Source organism: Aptenodytes patagonicus, chromosome 6, assembly GCF_965638725.1.
Source record: "Aptenodytes patagonicus chromosome 6, bAptPat1.pri.cur, whole genome shotgun sequence".
Taxonomy (NCBI): domain Eukaryota; kingdom Metazoa; phylum Chordata; class Aves; order Sphenisciformes; family Spheniscidae; genus Aptenodytes; species Aptenodytes patagonicus.
Genome location: NC_134954.1, coordinates 25,905,545 through 25,923,981, shown reverse-complemented (window position 1 = coordinate 25,923,981; position 18,437 = coordinate 25,905,545). Strand labels below are relative to the sequence as shown.

The 18,437-nt window shown below is 49.0% G+C and overlaps 1 protein-coding gene across 1 annotated transcript in view; it reads right to left on the bottom strand.

The window, feature by feature from the left end:
* Positions 1–18,437, bottom strand: part of GPC1 (glypican 1) — a 225,707-nt gene that overhangs the window by 11,691 nt on the left and 195,579 nt on the right. The window contains exon 4 of the mRNA XM_076341600.1: positions 3,243–3,408. Coding sequence (XP_076197715.1) covers positions 3,243–3,408 — 166 coding nt within the window. The remainder of the gene's footprint in view (positions 1–3,242; positions 3,409–18,437) is intronic.

The window sequence follows — 18,437 nt, the reverse complement described above, 5'->3', positions numbered from 1 at the left end:
GATGGCTTCGTGTTGGTTCTTCTTCTCTACACAAAGAGGGTCAAATCCCAGGGTCTAGGTTGGAGATCGGTACCATTTGTAAATGGAGTTATTCATTAGGAGTGATTAATTCTTCTGTCCTAAATCCTGATACCTCACCCATCAGCCTGGCAGGAAACTGTCACAGCACATGGTGTGATGTTGCAGAAAAGCTTATTCAGCATGAGTTTGTACTGCCGACATTATTCATGAGCAATGAAACCACCAGTTCAACAGAATATCAGTAAAACATGTCCTTCAACTTACACCATCCTACAGTGCGTATGTGTCACCCGTGATACTGCTTTAAAGGACTGATGCTTAGCTTTGAGCTGCACAGCACATTTCCTTCGACCAGGAGTCCAGCCAGCTAGGGCACAACCAGGGACCACCACCATTTCAAACCTGCTAGGAAAGCGTTCAGCCCCTTGCCTAGACAAGCCAGCAGGACTTGGCAGAAAGACCCCAAATGACTTCCCCGAGGTCTAGGTGAGGTTTGTGCAGAAATGCTAGGTCCACAGTGGAGGTAGTATGTTAATAACGAAGGCCTGATCCTGAGCCCACTGTTGTCAATTTAACAGCACGCTCAACCCTGGCAAGTATGATCTCTCTGCTTTTACATGATTTATATTCAGACCCTGACAGCTCTCAGAGAATGACCAAGCTGGGCAAGGACTAGATGAGGGACAGCACAAACCCACAGAAGATACCAGATCATGCCCACACGGCTCACAGTCCAAAAGCAGGTCCAGCTGGCAGGGAGCAAGGGCACAAGTCAATTAGAAAAACAACTGGGAGGTCTCAAACCTCAGCCAGTCTGGAGCATGAATCACAAAATACTCCTTGCTCAGGTCTATAATATAGGATTTAACAACATGCAAAGTCACAGCTTGGAAAAATTATGCATTTATTTTCAGCACTCAAAAAAAAAAGAAAAAAGGTTTTGCTGGTTAGCTTGAACAAGAATGGAAACAAGGGCCACAGTTTCCAAGTTAATGTGCTTCTCTTTTCCTGCAACATAGTCCTATGGCAGCGCTGATTTCTAAAGCTAAACATGCCACACAAGGGGGTAATGTTTTTTTGTATTCTGGGAAATAACATTAAAGAGCTTGCAGTTCAACTTTGCTGCCACTCAGGGATTGCGGTGTCATCTTCGAGACTGTATTTTCCAATTTTAGCTTGTAGAGGCACTAATGTTGAGATACAGATATTTAAATCAAAGGCTGCACCCCCAAATTAGTGATAAATTATGTTTGAACCACTTACCATAAAAATCTCCCTTAATTTGACCTGCCCTAATTTGTCAAATTGAAAGACTAAGTTTGTGTTTAGTGTAACAAAATCCTCTCCACCTACACAGAAGGGCCTGGAGAAGGGTGAAGAATGGGCAATGCCAGTGAACTGCTACCTTTGACTCTACGTCTTGCTCCTTTCCTTGATCAAATGGTGACCTCTGACACTAAAATGTCCAACTGCAATTTGAAAGAAGCTCCAATTTGCTCTGAGCCATCACCCCTTCACAAGAACAGTGTCTCTTGGGGAAAAGGAAACCAGAATAAGTGCAAAACACACTTGGAATTGCCTCCCTGTCAATCAAGGAGAGCTGTACATTGACCTTTCAGGAGACGGGCAGTCATCCTGCCAGGAGAGCAGTGACAGGTAACACTTGGCTTGCTCTGGTCAGAAAGGCCAAAGTGCCATCAAAATCCTGATCTAAACCCTTGGGGAAAGGAATATTCATCCCCCTCTTTTACAGCAGCCTCCCAAGCCGCTCTCGTGGGGAGCACTTCCAATTAGCTGCAGTAAGTTGCCACTTAGTTCCACAGCCCCTAGCACAAGGCGGACAGCTGGCCAACACACCTCACTGAGCAAGTGCACTGTCCTCTGTGTGCAGTGTTTCGATATTTATTTTGCGGTGTCCCTTGAGAGGCAGATGACACTCCTTGAGTTTCAGTGGGCTTTTTATTGTTAACACCACCACACATCAACTCTGAGCCAGCCTGTCAGGCTGCAGCTGGCCAGTGAGCTGACAGTCTTGCTGGCTAGGCAGGGGGAGCCAAGACAAGGGAAAAGGCCAAGCCCAAAGCTCATCTCCGCTTGTGCCTGCCTTCCGAGAGCCCAGAGAAACATCAAGGCTCCCTCAGGTCTCAGATCACTCCAGGTCTAAATGTACAACCTGGGAGAGAAAGAGGAGCTTGCTGGGTGATGCTCTGTGGGCACAAGGAGGAGTGAGAGCCTCACCATTGTAACCAACCTCCCCTGATGGACTACAGCTGGGGAGAGGACATGCACTGTAACATGAACACACCATTTTCTAAACACAGACCATCACCAGTCTTAAACCATGCCCATCAGCTCCACAAGCCACTCTCAGCAGCAGTTCACATTTAAACCAGGAGCCACAGGCTCTGGAAAAACAGCTGAGTGTCACATGAGGTCTTCTTAAAAGATGCCCGGGTCTGATCAGGCAATGCAGAATTTCCTGCAGAAACACCTGATTGAAGTTCTCCAGCCTGTGTTGCACAGGAGATCAGACCACACCATCACAGTGATATTTCTGGCTTTAAACTCAATGAAATGGACATCTCTATACACATACAACCCACTTTAAGAGACCCATTATCTTAGCCAAGTGACAAAACAAAAATGAAATGAGATCTTTTCTTATTTAAAATACAAGTCTAATTTTCCCATTCCTGGTGATCTGTGACTTCTCCCTCCCCCTGTATTTGTTTAAGAAAGACACCTCTTCCCATTTAGTAGTATGCGATTTTGATCCCTTTGCTCTCCACCCATGGAAACAGTTTATGGCTAGTTTCTAGACTACCTCCCAAGGGCAGCAAGTGCTTCTCCTGTGCTCTCACAAGTGCTCTGGTATGGATGAGGAGGAAGCTCTGACAGGTGGCAGGATCTGTCCCTAAGCTTCAACACTTCGGAGGGAAGGAAGAATTACTTGAAGGCAAAGTGTGGGCAATCCCAAATGAGCACAGGCAAGATGAAAACTCTTTAAGCCCTTGTTAGTCAGCCCAGCAGTGTCCTTTCTAATGGTATTAAAGCCCAGCAAAATGTCCTGCAATAGCTTCTAGGCACCAGATCACGGACAGAGAGAATGTGGTGTAAAAGAACCTCCAACGGTCCTTTCTTTACTCTCTGAACACTATCTCAGAGAATTCAAAAGTTGCCGTGAGAGCCAGCTGTGCTGCAGCAGAGTAAGGTCACTTTACCCATCAGGTACTTCCACTCGGTGTTCAGGTCCGCTTGGTTGGCCAGGCAGCCCTTCACGACGTTCAGGCAGTAGTTGTTGCATGGCTTCACGCTGGACATGCCCCGGCAGTGCGGGCAGTACATCAGCTTCATGATGGCGCGAGTGCACTCATGGCTGAGAGATACCTGGGGGGAGACAGATCAGTCAGACACACAGGCTGGTCAGGGGGGCACGTGGGCAAACTCCCCCCTTCCCTGAGGTGAAGGAGCTTGGTGTGATCTGAAAGGCAGCATGGCTCCCTGGGTGCGTGGCCTTGGGAAAGCTGCTTCCCCTCTCACTGCCTCTCCTTCCCCCCACCCTCCCTGAAGTGTCACCCCTGTCAGAGGGCTGGGACCTCTGAGGCAGCTGCTATTTCCTCGGGCTGTGTTTGAACCCAGGGTTCTGGGAAAAACCTGTATGTGAGCACCATCCCCCTTCCAGCCAGGTCTGGTGGCCACAAGGACAGCCCGGGCTGTCCACCAGCTGTAATCATGACCCAGACACATGGTACACATGTGCCCCTGGAGCCTCTGCCATCAGTGCCACTGCCGTGCCCTTTCTGCAGGAAGGGCTTGTTGCCACTGCCCAGCAGACGCAGGTTTCCCACCACAAACTGCATCTCCGGCTTCCTGGGGGGACACACAGCAGGGGCCTGGACATGGAAAGTTCTCAGCTGGCATCTTTGGAAAGGAGGATGGTGTTGGGGAAGACTTGAACAGTTCCAAAAATACGGGCAATTGAGAGCACTCGACACTGGGAAGTGATTGCTCTCTGAAAGCACTTCAGGAGCTGCAGGCAGCCGGTGAAGCGGGCCAACACACTCCATGCCAGCGGCTCGCAGGCACTGCACGTGCAGTTGATGCTTTGCAGAGGTGACTCTAGAGGTGGCTTTGCCACCTTTAATTAAACCACCCTGGTCCCATAAGCACAGAGCCAGTCACATGCAGAGCCCAGAGCCCAGTGCAGCAGCCCCTGCAGCACGTCAAACTCCCCTCAGCCCATCGGCCATGGGACAACCGTCCCTCTCCGACTGCCATGGGCAAGGGGCTGTCAGTGTAAGCTGAGGGATGCATAACACCCTGGCAGACCCTGCAGAGATGCTGGCAGAGCTGAGCACTCCTCTGTCTTATTGCTGAAGTGTTTTCTCCTTTGTGGTCTTTTTCTATCTTTACTCAGATTCATTTGCAATTCCCTTGTCATTCTTTTAAAACCATTTACAAAAATAAACATACGTGTCTGCATGCAAGTCTCCCTTGGTACCAGGTACTTGGCACTCACAAGGAGCCCAAAGGGGGAGAAGTGATGGAAGGGGCAAATCTCGACATGAAAAAATCCCTGAGCCTCGAGCTGCAGCTGCAATGCTGAGAACTACCCCGACCTCCTTATTACTTGTGAAAAATACTTTGAACATGGCCTTTAAGTTTCTTCTGGGGGACTCCAGAAAGATTCAGTTCTGAGGTACCCTTAGGAGAGTGTGAACATGCTGAGCCCACTATCAGAGTTTGAGAGAGAAAATCCCTAAGCTTCCCCCGTCCTGAAACTGCCTGCACGGTAGCACCTCACTTCCAGTCAGCCTTGGAAAACAGATGTTGGATGGTGCTGGGGTTTCATCAGGCAGGAATGCATTAAAATAACCTCGTGAGAACCTTCTTCAGGACCAGGACAAAAATTTCTAGGTCTCAGAGAGAGAACCCAAACGGAGACCGTTTCCCTGCCTCGGCAGCCAGAACAAGCCCCGGGATGCCTGCAGATAAACACTGTGCTCCACTGCGGCCAGAGGGGCTGAGCCTTGCAGGAAGCACCATGCATGCCAAGGCTTCGCTCTGCTTCCTTGGTGAGCTTTCTGCCTTCTTTCTGGGACAACTCCCGCAGACAGAAACCGGTGCCCGGCTGCCGTGCGGCTCTGCCGCCAGGAGGTGGAGGCTTTGTCCCGCCGCACCGCACAGTTGCCATATGCTTCATCCCTGGGAGAAGCCTGTGAAGGCACCACCATCTCCTGCCTCAGTGATTGAGAGGGGATGCAACAAAGCAGAGGGACAGGCAAACAAAAGAATAGTTTATTTTTCATCTCAGGATTTAAATAACCATGACTGAATAGTGACTGAAAAGACAACAACTAAGAGCACGTTGAACACTTAACACAGGCTGTCACTGAAGACTTTCCGAAACCAGATCATTTACACAGAAACCAGGGGATGCAGCTAGGAAAGGAGCTGTGACCTCTCCTTCCTCAGAGAGAGCATTTGTGAACATGAATTATACAGTGAAGCTCCAACCAGAGCATGTAACCTGTGCAGGCAATCAGGTCCTGAACACAACTTTGTCTCCGTGTTTCACCAGCACGCCCCATCACTGCTCATCCCGGCTTATCCAGCTGTGGCTGTGGAGCACTGTAACCTCGCACAGCACAAACCCGGCTGCAACATCCTGGGAGCTGTGGCACAAGTGAGTCACATAGCTGGGCCCTGAAACATGGGACTTTCCATAGTACTGATGAGAACCAGGGAGCAGCCAGATGGTTTGCCTGCACCCACACACATCCGTGGTTGCGCTGCGCAGTCTTTTGGAGTGGAGGGAGCTGAAGTGCTTTGGCAGGAAAGTGGGAGTGCAACGTCACCTGCGCAGGAAACACCCCTGGGGCAGTGCAGGCCAGCCATCCAGTGACAGAGAGGACAGCCACCAGCAGCTAGAAAACAAAGCTATTTGGTACCTTGCCAGAGCCCGTGGGGGACACGGAGAGAGGCAAGTGACAGATCTTGGCTCAGAAAAGCATCTCCAACACGCTTAGCTTTAAAGTACAGTGTAAACCCAGCAACTCTACTGGAGCTATCCAGGTGACCACAGTGAGCCCATATTTAAATGAAGTTTGTGACAGGCCCAGTGGGCATTTCACAAGTATTTCTGCTTGCAGAATTTATCCTGGTCTCCGCATTTATTTTTGTGTGTGTCTTTTTCCGACAAAACAGAAAGGACCTTCACACCCTGAGCACAGCACTCCCTCGCTCACCAGAGAGTAATTGTGCAGGGCCACCCGTGCCCTGCCACCACGCAGAGCTGCAGAAGGGGAGCGGCAGCAGGGGCCTGCTCCTCGGTGCCCACCTACTCCATCTGGCCTCTGGCATGACTGGTGAGTGCAGGCAGCTGCCAAGGCTCCCCGTGATGCAGACAGCTGCCTGCCGTCCTCAACCCACCTCCCTCTGATCTCTCCAAGGCTGTCAGCCAGCCAAAACCACCTGTCCCCAGCTACACTGCCTGCGTCCACGCCGGTGCCCACAGAGCAGCCACCTCCTGCCCATGCAGCTCTTGTGGGCTGTTGCCACCTGCCTTGGGGCAGCGGGTGCAGGCAGAGCACTGGGTGATAATGATGCCTGAGGCTCAGGCTCAGCTCTGGGTCTGGGGGGAAAAAAAAGCTGCTTTTACACCTCAGCAAGGATCATTTCTGGATGTCAGACAGGAGCTGTGTGTGTACCACCAGCCTGTCACTCTCGCAAGGTGGCTTTGTCTCCTGGAGGATAGTGGAGTGCCACACTGCCCCAGGTGCAGGGAGCCTGCAGTGTCCAGGCAAGGCGGCACCCCTTGCCCCTGCTCCCCTGCCCCAGAGCCTCTCCTCTGAAGATGAGCAGGTGACACATCCACCAACAGCTATTGCTCCACTGAATCTGGCAGGTGCCAAGTGTTCAACTTAATCTCTTGGCAGAAAAGATAAGTATTAAATTTTGCAGGTGGAAGAGGCCAGGCTCCACTCCCTTTCCCCAAAGAATGACCCAAACCTCTCCTGTTGGCAGCAGCACTCCTTTTTCACAGGCAGGCTGCAGAGGTGAACTGAGAACAGAGGGCTGAGAGGGCAGGAAGAGGAATTTCGGAGAGTATTTTCTGCATGTTTTGCTTGGCAAGAGCTCAGTTCCTTGTTGTTCCACCCAGCCCACGGACTTCTGCTCCACACAGGGCAGAGGAGAGCGAGGGCTTGGGGCTCCCAGAGCCCCTCCCAGCCCTGATCCTGCACCATCCCTTTCGGGGACTTGCAGCATGTTAAGGAACAGAGCCCTTCAAACATCTCTTAGTCCTTGTGGATTATTTTGCTGAAGTAAACTTCCAGGTTTTTTTCAGGTATGCTGTACCCACACAGGGAAATCCCAGCCTCAGTTAGGAGGGGCTGAGATTCCCTCCCCTGTATGGATACAGCAATACAACCAGGAGAGTGCTGCAGCTCTCCTGCCTGCTCACCTCTCAGGCACAGTCCCCAGCAGTGGCACTGGGGAGAAGAGCTCCTCAGGCTGGAGCCGTGAGACCACGCGCCCTCCATGGCAGCTCATTCCAGATGAACACCCCCATAGTGAGAGTGAAGCAGTTTCTCCAGGCTGGCAAAGTCAAGACTGACCTCCACCTGCACATTGAGACATGTTCACTTCCTTGTGCTTCTGCTTTCACCCTTCAGCCTTTAAAAGAACCTGAAACGTTATGACCTACCCCCGTGCCCAACAGCTAATGGATGCCAGCTAAGACCTGATGGAGAGCCCCTCTGGCTTCCCGGCGCAGATTTGCAATAACTGGTAGATCAATAAGCAACGTCCTTTATTCATCACAGGTGGCCTGGAAGCAGGAGCACACAAACTCCTGCAGATGGAGTGAAAGCTGACATAATTTCTTCATCTTTAAATGATCTGGCACAGCATGAAGACAGAACATGACAATAATTGATTTCTCTAAGCACCATCAACCTGGCCCAGCCTATGGCTGGTTCTCCTTTAAGGAGACATGATTCTCCTTTAACTTCAGTGGCACCTATAGTCTTTTCTTAGCTCAGTGACCTAGAAACTGCATTAAGATGTCAAGGGAACATGCACAATACGTTGGAGAAGCCATTTCCCAAGGATCTGAAAAAAAATTATTACTGAAAGATATGGCTTGGAGCCAGGGCACTCCTCATTCAGTTGTCAGAGGTATAAATAAATATGCAAAACAAAGCTTAGCCCAGCTTAAAAATACATTGTTCCTACGTCATTGCTCAGTTAAAATCCACATACTCTATTCTGATCCCAGTGACATCAGTGGGTACAGTCCCTTAAAATGTAAGCCCAGTGATGAAGTGATGAGGAAAAAATATTATCTTCTAAGATATACCCAAAATAGGGGACAAATCGGTATTGAGCAATAAATCATTTTAATTAAAACTACTTTACAGCTGGGGATACAGTAGTTGATTTGAGTAGCAATGAGGTAATGCAACGGGAACAGGTGGCTGCCTCATAAAAAGCCCTGTTCCACCATAAGCACTGACATTTCAAGGAGGTTGTCATCAGGTATTATCCCGTGACTGTGGCTTGTAGCAAGAGCTGAGCTCTGTGCTTTTCCATGGCTACTTTCCAAAGCCTGATGTGCCCATGCTTTGTTGATGGAGCCACCCGACCAGATGTGAATTGCTGGAGGCAAGCGCTTTGCCAGAGCAAAAGATCTTTGCAAACTCTCTTGTATCATGTCTCGGATGGACCTGGAGCTTGCTCGCGGGTTTGCACAGCTCATGGCACAGCCGCCCAACGCGACTGCTGAGCTGGGGCTCACCGTGTGACTATTCGGCACTGGCGTTTGCACAGCAGCCAGCAGAGAACAGGCACGTGTGGAGATAATATGACAGAAAATTGAGAACACATAATTCTCAGCATTCGGAGTGGCATTGGTTTCCCTAATTTTTCCTCCTCCTGAGCAATGTTTAAATCAATTACAGTAAAATTAATGACTTTTGTGAGCAATTTGCTGAGAGGATGGGCTGGGGGATTAGTTGCTAGCTGGGTCCCTTGCCACCCCCCAGCCAATTTAGAAAACATTCAGCGTGAAAGGCTTCTAGCAAAAAAAAAGCTCCTGCCACATATTTTATTAATATGCTTTCCAAGCAGAGAATCACAGAAACACAGGAGGCTCAGGGATAACAAGCAGTCACCTACTCTGTTTCCCTGCCTTGAGACACATTTGAGGAGAGCTAAGTTATCCTTCATATTACCTAAAACATAACTTCAGAACAGTTATAAACTTTCTGAAGCAAAAACACAGGGAGGCAAAACTACTTGTAGAAGGGGAAAGCACTCAGCTCAAACAGGAGAGACACCTCTGCATGGACACTCGAGGGACTGAAGACACCTGAATGCAGACAGTTCTTGGGATGGCCAGGGCTTTAGTCTCTGTAGGACACACAGCAGCAGGGCAGCGCTCTGGTCAAAATGGACTAGATTTTTCTAGAACATAGGAAAAAGCCTTATCCTTCCTCTGTGCCTTTAAAGAACAAATCAAACTTGTGATTTGCACGTTCAACCCAAGTTACCCATCTTTGCACAGATACATATGCTCACAGATAAGAAAAGCATGTTTTATAGAGCCATGGGACACTTCTCTCTCAGATCCACCATTATCTGTTCTTTCTCCCACTAAAGCACCTACCCAGGTTATATGTTGATTTTCCAAACAACACCCACTGATTTGTAGACCTCTTTTCAACGTAAGGTTTGGTGCAAGTCACAAGGGATGCAAAAGAGGGGTGCAATTCTTCCTGGCCTGACCCCAGACCTCTCTGAATCTACAACAGCGGGAGGTTTTTTTACCCTTCTGAACTGGGACCTCATTTGACAGGTCACACAGAAGAACAGAGAGGTGCAAGAAGAGATGTGTTTTCTGCCATTACCCTAATGCCTACTGCTTGGAAAATATTCAAGAGCCTCTGAAAAACTCTGAGTAGTATCAGGGCACAGAAAGGACCATGGAAGTGATGATATGAGTCTTATACATTACTGAGTTTTCACAAGCGTTCTCTTCTAGCTAAAAGCTGCTACACCCTCCTCACTCTAAAAAGCATTTCTTTATCCAAGCCAATTATTTCCTGAAAAGGTGGCTGGAAAGACCAAAGAACAAAGTGTGGGATGCAGAGAGGAAGGCCCTGGGGAACAGCAACCGAAGAGGCACTAGTGCTGGGACAAGCTCCATACCTCACATCCAGGAGTCACAGGGTCTTTTTGATCGAGCAATGATCCTCCCTGCCCCTCCCAGCTTCCTGAGCATTGGAGAAAGGTTGAACTTTAGGAAGCCACACGCATCTGGAAAATCATTTTAACAGTGGCAGTACCAAGCTGCTACCGCAGCAGCATGGCATGCGGTCAGGCTGTGCCACCAGCTGTTGGGCACAGTACGCCTGGCTCTGGCCAGCTGCAAGGGGTGAACCTGGCTCTGCTCCTCCCGCAGCCGGCAGCAGGGCTCCTCCTGCACCCATCAGGAGGCGGCCAGCTCCTTTGGCACCCAGAACCTGCAGCCAAGCTGCAGATGCTGCTTTTGAAGTGCTGTCTTCAAACAAGGAAAAGAAAAGAAAAAAAACCCAACCCCAAATCCTTTCTCCTTTTGAAGCCTGGCTTAGAAGCAAATGAGAACCTGCAGCCTAGCTGCAATGTGATGGGACTCCTTGGCCTTCAGGGGCCTTTAAGTACATCTGAAAGGCATTTAACACCAATAAAATAAGCTGAGCTCTTGCTGGTATTTTCCTACCCCCCCTCCCCTTGCACATTCACCCCCAGGCTGCTGTAAGCCATCTGTGCCTTGCTTCCCAGGGGAACCAGGGTTAAGTAGAGGGGAGAGATTTGGGGATGGAGAAAGAGGCCTGGGTGAAAAATACAGGCTGCTGGAAGTGCTGTCAACCCCCCTGGCTTGTCATGGGGACACAGGCGGGTCGGCTGATGGAGGTAGAAGGCTGAGCTAGTCCCTAACACTTGGTAGAGGTGTTGTTCTGTGGGCTCTGTCCCCTCTAAAAATTTTGCCCAAGGGAGCATGAGGTTGGCCCGCAGGGAGCTCTCTGCGGCGTGGTGTTGGTGTTCACCAAGCTGGACCACGTCCCTGCCACACGGCTGCTCTCCCAGTCCCTTCCTGGCTCTAGCCTCCAAGGAGCAGTGCAGACCCAAGGTAGGCACAGGGACCTGTAGCACCTGGCTGCGGTTTTGGCGTGATGTGGGGATGGTTGGGGTGAACACAAAATACCTCCAGACATGTCAGATATATGTCAAAATGTGCCTGCACTAACTCTCAGGTATATTTTTCCAGGTAGAAGGACTTATTGTCTGAATGGCCATTCTAACCTCCAGAAGCACCAGTTAAATCCAGCGACATCAGGCAACTTAGGTTTCCAAACCAACAGATGCTTTAAAGCCAGCAGATAGCAGGCAGCTTTCTAGAGGTAGGCACGTGTCCTGGGCAGCTAAGGCAGAAAGCTCCTATAGCTGGAGACCTCCACAGGTTCGGGGGCTGAACACAGCTATGCAGGCAGCTGCAGCCGAGCCATTCGTAGCACCCTCGCTTACCTTCTCATGCATATTTTAAAGGCAGGTGACAGAAGTAAGGGAAGTTTTTCCTGCCAGTTGTGAAAAACCCATTCTGGGATAGTGTTTAAGAGAAAACAGGTCAGCTCTTCAATTCACAGATCAGGCCGTGTGCGCTGGGAAATGCAGGCCCATGTTCAGAGCCACTCCAATTTCCCCAAATCCCTCGGTTGGAATTCCACAGTTGGGATAAAGTTGTCAGTATGAAGAACAGCAGCTACAAAAAAAGCCCAAGCAGGGGAGCGGGTCCTGCCAGGCTGGCGGTGAGGAGCACTGCCGAGCCACCCGCGGGACGAACGGCAGCCCAGGAACATGCTCAGGAAGCCAGCCTTGCCCTCTCTTTTATAACAAGACTGGCACCGGGAGGACAGGTTTGTGTTTCGCCAGGGAGCTGGCCAGCTCTGTGATCAGGGCTATCTGCAACGTGGCAGTTTCATGTTGGGAAACATTTCATTTTTACAGTCTCCCCATGGAAGGACCCTCAAATACTATGACCAAAAAAAGCTGTGCTGTTCTTTGCATCCCACGTGTGCAAGCTGGAAATCAGGGCCACGGCTGCTCTGTGCACCGGGCTGTCAGCGCCCAATTTCCCTGGTGAAAGGAGTGGGAACTGCAGGTGCTCCCAGCCCTCTGCCGGCACGAGGGAGCTGGTGTGGGGAGCCGACCCCGCTCTCTCCACCACATGGTCAGCAGCTGCCTTGTGCATGTTTATGCCAGCCCTGATGTAATTAGCACCTTGACGTGTGTTAAATGAACCAAGCTTTCCAACCTTTCAGAATAAAACCCTAAAAGAAACAGCTGCGGGGCTGACAGAAATATGATTCTTTCAAAGTCTAATGAATTGTATAATCACTTCAGTCATTATTTTGCATCTTCCTTCCACAAATGCACAGCCATGAGTCCTTGGAGCACAGTGAGTTTTAAGCCTCACCAAGCCCATCACTCAAGATATATCAAGCATGTTTCCAAACCTCCGTCAGGGATCAGAAAGCGAGAGGGGTGCAGGCGCAGCGTGCTGGGTGGTGGCTGTGCTGGGGTCCAGTGGCAGGGGTAGGGCACATATAACCCCGCAGCTCGGTGACCCTCTTGCTTTCACCTCGCTGTGTTCAGCTCAGCACAGGGTGAGGGACACAGAGGATGAAGGCTGGTGCCAAATCTGTGCCCTTCGCGCTCCAGCAAACCAGAGCTGCTGTTAAGCCTGAGGCCAGACAGGCTGCCTGGGTCCACCCCTGCCAGCCCAGCAGCCAAATGGCCATTTTGCAGACTCAGAAAGAAAACATAACAAAAATGAAGGCTGGGGTAATCCAGCCAAACTGGGGCAGTGAAACAGGGAGCAGTCGACCCCGTCTCCCCCTGCAGCCAGCAGTGGGGGCACTTCCAGAGGGCAGTGATGATGGCTCCAGAAGGCAGTACAGCCTGTGAGGGACACCAGACCCGAAGGCAGGACCCGCAGCTAACCGGGAGGATCTGTGCTTTTGGATTTCTGTCTAGTGCCTAACTGCCTTCAGATATTAAAATGAGAAAGATACATGTGGATAGACAGACTGCTGTCATGCTCCTCTCCCTCTGGAGGAAAATACTGCAAGCCACCACCTGCCTATTCAACACACTCCCTGCTCTGTTCATCTGACGCAGTTATTTCCAGCTGGTACAATTTTCAGTCCTTTGAAAACTAGATTCAATTGACTTTTAACCACCAGGTAAATATGGGAGACATATATCTGCTTGCCCATATTATTTCTATTATATTCAGAACACCTATGGGTTTTTATCCCTGAAGGGTTGTGATTTAAACATAATAATGGCTAGAAATACTGGAAAGTTATATGTGAAATACATGAGGATGTGTTCAAGACTGCATGCTCCCCATCCAGCTCGATTTGAATCTGTCCAAACACATTCCAACATTATTGCAAAACTCTCTCTCTAGCTTTACCTGCAGTGGTGCTGGAAAAGAGCAGGGGGCTGTGAGGGGTGCGTGTGGGGCTGCAGGAGCTGCTGTACCAAGTTGTTTAAAGCAAGAAGGCAGCTGATGGCAGGCTGGTGACTCAGGGAGCATGGGCAGCTCGGGGAAAGGGATATTAAGCTTCTGGGTTTGCAGAGGGAATTGGGCTGACTGGGACTTAGATCTAAAATGTTTTAAGCCATGCAATCTCACATAAAAACTGCCCAGGGACAGCTCTCCAAGAAAACAACTTCAGCAGAGGCAACACTGACCTCGGCAAGGAAGGGCATGTCTCAGCCCTCTGCACCCGCAGGCCCCGCGGTGCCCAGCAGTGGGGCAGGTCTCGGTGGCTGTGCCAGAGGGTGTGCGCGGGCAGGAGGGTGCAAGCGCAGGAGCCGCTGCAGGAACTAGTCCCTGAAGGAGCAAGAGCTTATTTCAGCCTGTAGTCTAAGATGGTGTTCACAGGCAGGGATGTCTGAAGTACCATGGGCTTCTCAACTCCTGGGACTTCAGTCCTCCTCCTCCTGAATACAGCCAGACCTGCAAAGGGTGCTTGTGGCATTTCCCACCCTATGAATTGCTGCTGGGTCTGCAGCAGGACAAACTTTTAGCACAGGCACTGATCAGCTCATTTTCAGAAAGCCCCGTCGGTGGTTTGCAATGACAGTAGGGAAAAAAAAGAAAAAAAACTAGCACGCTCCAGCAGCTGCTGTTTGTACCTGGCTGTGGTGAGCTGCATCCCACCTCCATCCCTGCTGGTGACACCAGCACCCTTGGGACCCGCTGTTCCCCGCTGCTTGTGTCCCACACGGAGATCCCACAGGACTCTGTCTCACATTACCTCCCCTCATTTTTTTAAAGGGGAGGCCAGACCTGAGGCTGAACTCCTGAATGAATGGTATCATACCAAGCAGAGCTGTCTATAGGTACAGGTAGCTGCCATCTGAAGGTGGGAGGCTTATTAAATTGCATGCAAGCAAACAGATTATCTCCCTGAAGGAAAATGCTACCTCCCTTGGTGGGAGCAGGTCCCAGGTGAGAGCTTCTCCCAGATGGAGAGACAATTTACTGTGGCACCTTATGGCTCCTTGGGGCAAAGCTAGTCTCTGCACAATGGCATTCTCCCATCGAGTCATCGTCATAACACAAGAACACACACCTCTGCTGTGCAAAAACTGAACAGTTCCAAAGTGAGAGGCGGCATAATATCCAGTGAAAAGGAAATAAACGTGGTGATATAAGGATATTGCCACTTGCCAGTGCCATGGAACAACATTCTCATAACATCTATTTACAAACACTAATATTGTCTTTTCAGGATCAAAAGGAGGCCAATTTAGATAAATGCTTAATTTTATTACAAAAGTGAAATCCTTTAAATGAAATAAAATGTTATTTATGGTTGTATGTACTTACTGCTGATGCTCTGAATAAAGATAAGCCACTGAAAGGATGGAGATGTGTCACTGAGCACATAGGACAGGAGTTCACTGCACTTGAGCTGTTTTAGCACAGTGGTTTCAAAAGTGTGTGAAAAACATTATATTCTTCACTTCATTTTATTCAGTCAGATCAATTTTATGCCTACTTCACCCAAAAAGCAACTGGAAGCTGAAAGACAGAAGTCAACTATGTCCTTCCAAGCTATGGAAAAAAGTGGGGTATGAGAAATGGCTACAATCTTAAAGGACGTGAGGATCAGGAATGACCATGCTGTCTTTGTTATATTATTGACTTGTTGGAAATGTAAAGCATGTTTAGATAAACATTATTTTCCATATGTGTCCAGCACATTCACTTAACTACTAAAAACATTTATAAAAATTCTATTTTGGGGCCTTTTTAATTGGAATTCAGTTCCCTTCTAAATGCAGCTTGACCCACCATGTGTTTAAAAATTACTCATATGGTAAATAGGAAAGCTGTCATTTACAGTATACTAACATAAAAGTTTAAAAAATAAGGCTGAAATGTATTGTGAGACACAGTATTACTTAAATAAAAACGTACTGATAGATGACCTTCATCGGTAAATGAAATACAGGATTTAGTGAAAAAGCTTACAATTAGTAAAGAAAATAATCATATTTTGTTTCAAACTCAAATGAGAATCAGCCTTAAGAACATCTACTGAGAAAAGGAAATGCAAACAACTATTAAAATTGATTATTTAAGTAAGTGTTTCTTGCTTAGGTAGCTGGTGCTGCTTCACATCAATCCCCACCACCATGGGGAAACTTAAAATTCAGGAGCAAAAAGCAATGAAGATCCAGCAAAGGAAAGATTGTCCTAATAACTCACTTTCTGACTGATGAGCAAAATTCATTTTAAAACACCTCCTCTCCCTGCCTTTGGAAATGGAACATTATTTCTTTACTTTTTCTGCGCTCTAACCCGAGATTCACAGGTTGCCAGGTCTCTGAGGGGAATTTGAGGACTCTGGACATTTTTTGATGTGCACAGGGCAGCTCTCCACCCCGTCCATCGGTGCAAGAGAACAAGTTTTATGAGGAGCAGCTGAGGGAACTGGGGTTGTTTAGCCTGGAGAAGAGGAGGCTGAGGGGAGGCCTTATCGCGCTCTACAACTACCTGAGAGGAGGTTGTAGCGAGGTGGGTGTCGGTCTCTTCTCCCAAGTAACTAGCGATAAGACAAGAGGAAATGGCCTCAAGTTGCGCCAGGGGAAGTTTAGATTGGACATGAGGAAAAATTTCTTTACTGAAAGAGTGGTTAAACATTGGAACAGGCTGCCCAGGGAAGTGGTTGAGTCCCCATCCCTGGAGGTATTTAAAAGATGTGTAGATGAGGCGCTTAGGGACATGGTTTAGTGGGCATAGTGGTGTTGGGTTGACGGTTGGACTCGATGATCTTAGAGGTCTTTTCCAACCTTGATGATTCTATGATTCTATGCAGCACAGGCATGGCACTGAGATGCAGGAGGCCAACAAGGACCCGTGCACAGTCTCACTGCCCTTTTTGGGTGCCCTGGTGCAGACAGGATCACCTTTGCTACCTGTCCCCACAGCACTTTGTGCAATAGTCCTGACCTAAGACTTAGATGCCTGAGCACTATCATAATGTGAGTAATAAATAACAAAACCAGCCAGGGTATTCCTGTTTATCATGCTGCATCTCTCTGAGGATTTTTTGCTTTTGTTTTATAAGGGGTTATCTCTCAGCCCTTGCCATTTTTACAGTCTTAGTTTTGCTTCCCCCCCGCCACAGTATTTCAATTCACCTACACCACGTATTTCACAGGAGTGCATTCTTGCTCTTGTTGCTGAACACAGCAATTGCTCGCACCAAGTGTGGATCTCTGAGCAGCAGCTGGCAGGCAGCAAGTCTCCCAACACAAGGCCTTCACCTGTTCACATGAAGCTTGGAGCTGCAGCAAACTCTATTTTTGGCAGCTGCCAATCTTACAACCAAAGAAAAGGATCCTAAACAAAACTGGAATATTTTTTCTCTCTTACCCTGGCATGCAGCACGAGGTACGTGTCCCTGGGGGAGCCCCTTCTCTGTGTGCCCTTCACTAGGGATTTTGTGGCTGCTGCTGTTTTGGTAGCTGCTACTTCATGCAGATGATGAAAAACTCACCTGGCATAGTGCAACTTAAATGAAAACCTGCAATTTGTGCTGAAAGAATAGCTACAGAAACACACAACCTGAATGTGAACACAGAGATGCTGCCCCAACACCCGCCCCCCACGCATGGCACATTGGTAACCCCTAACCCTGTACCAGGGCAGGGTGCCAACCTGTACATCCATCCCCAGCCCTGCTGCTCTGCCCGGGCTGCAAAGAGCTGCACCAGCCATGCATGTGCCCTGGGCCCCTCCCACAGCCACCGTGCAGATGGCAGCGCTTCTGCTGCTGTCAGTGTGGGGCCAGGTCGGTGGCAGGAACCATGGCATTAAAAGCTTTAGATCTTGGTGTCAGAGTCTGCAGTCTGTCAGGGTGACTTTGCCTTAAAAACTAGGAAGGCAGTAAAGATGAAAAATGGTTTTGCCATTTTCTCCCCGCCTGCCCTCAAACTATTTATCCCCAGCAGGATGCTCCCAGCACACCGCTCCCATTCCTATTCCTGCGTGCCCACCAGCCACCGGCCAAGGGCTGCCCAAAGTGATGGCTTCCTATGAGATTGGGCAGCTGGAGGCTGGGGAAGAAACACCCCTTGGGCACAGAGGGGAGGCGGCAGGGATTAAAGAAATCTCATGAAATCCCCGCCTGTAGCTCAGTTGGGGCAGGCTCTTCCCCATTTTAAGACAGACAGAAAATCTGGCAAACAGCACCAGTCTTTCTCCAGGATGGCCAGTAATGCAGACTCTGCACAAGGACCCAAAACAGCGATAGGATACAGGTGACAAACACTGAACTGGAAGTGTGTGAGCAGATGAAACCGGGAGGGTTTTAATAGAAATCAGTAGCTTTTCTGGGATTTGCAAATAAATAAACCCAAAGTAATGTAATTTTTCAGAAGGCCAAAGCTAAGTAATTTATTTCTATATGTCCATTTCCACGGGCTTTCCCCAGACTTCCTGACCAAAACACTCACTGCTGCTCCCTAAGAAATTTCAGCTCAAAGAGTTATTTTTAAAGACCGCTGCTACCAGCTGACAGGAAAATCAAATCCCAGTCTCTGATCTTAATGAAAGTCTTATACATTTTTCCTAACGTCGAAAGTATAAAGCAACATGAAAAATGACTAAAAACCAAAGCACCAGTTGCAGACCACATTCAGCACTTCACATCCATTTGGCACTAGTGTAAATCCACAGCTGGTAAAGGAAAGTGGACAAACCAGGCCTTTTATTTTAGACACAGCTGAGGGCTACCAGGGCATCCATAAAATGGATCTCCCACCTCAGCATTCTCATCCCCTCTTGC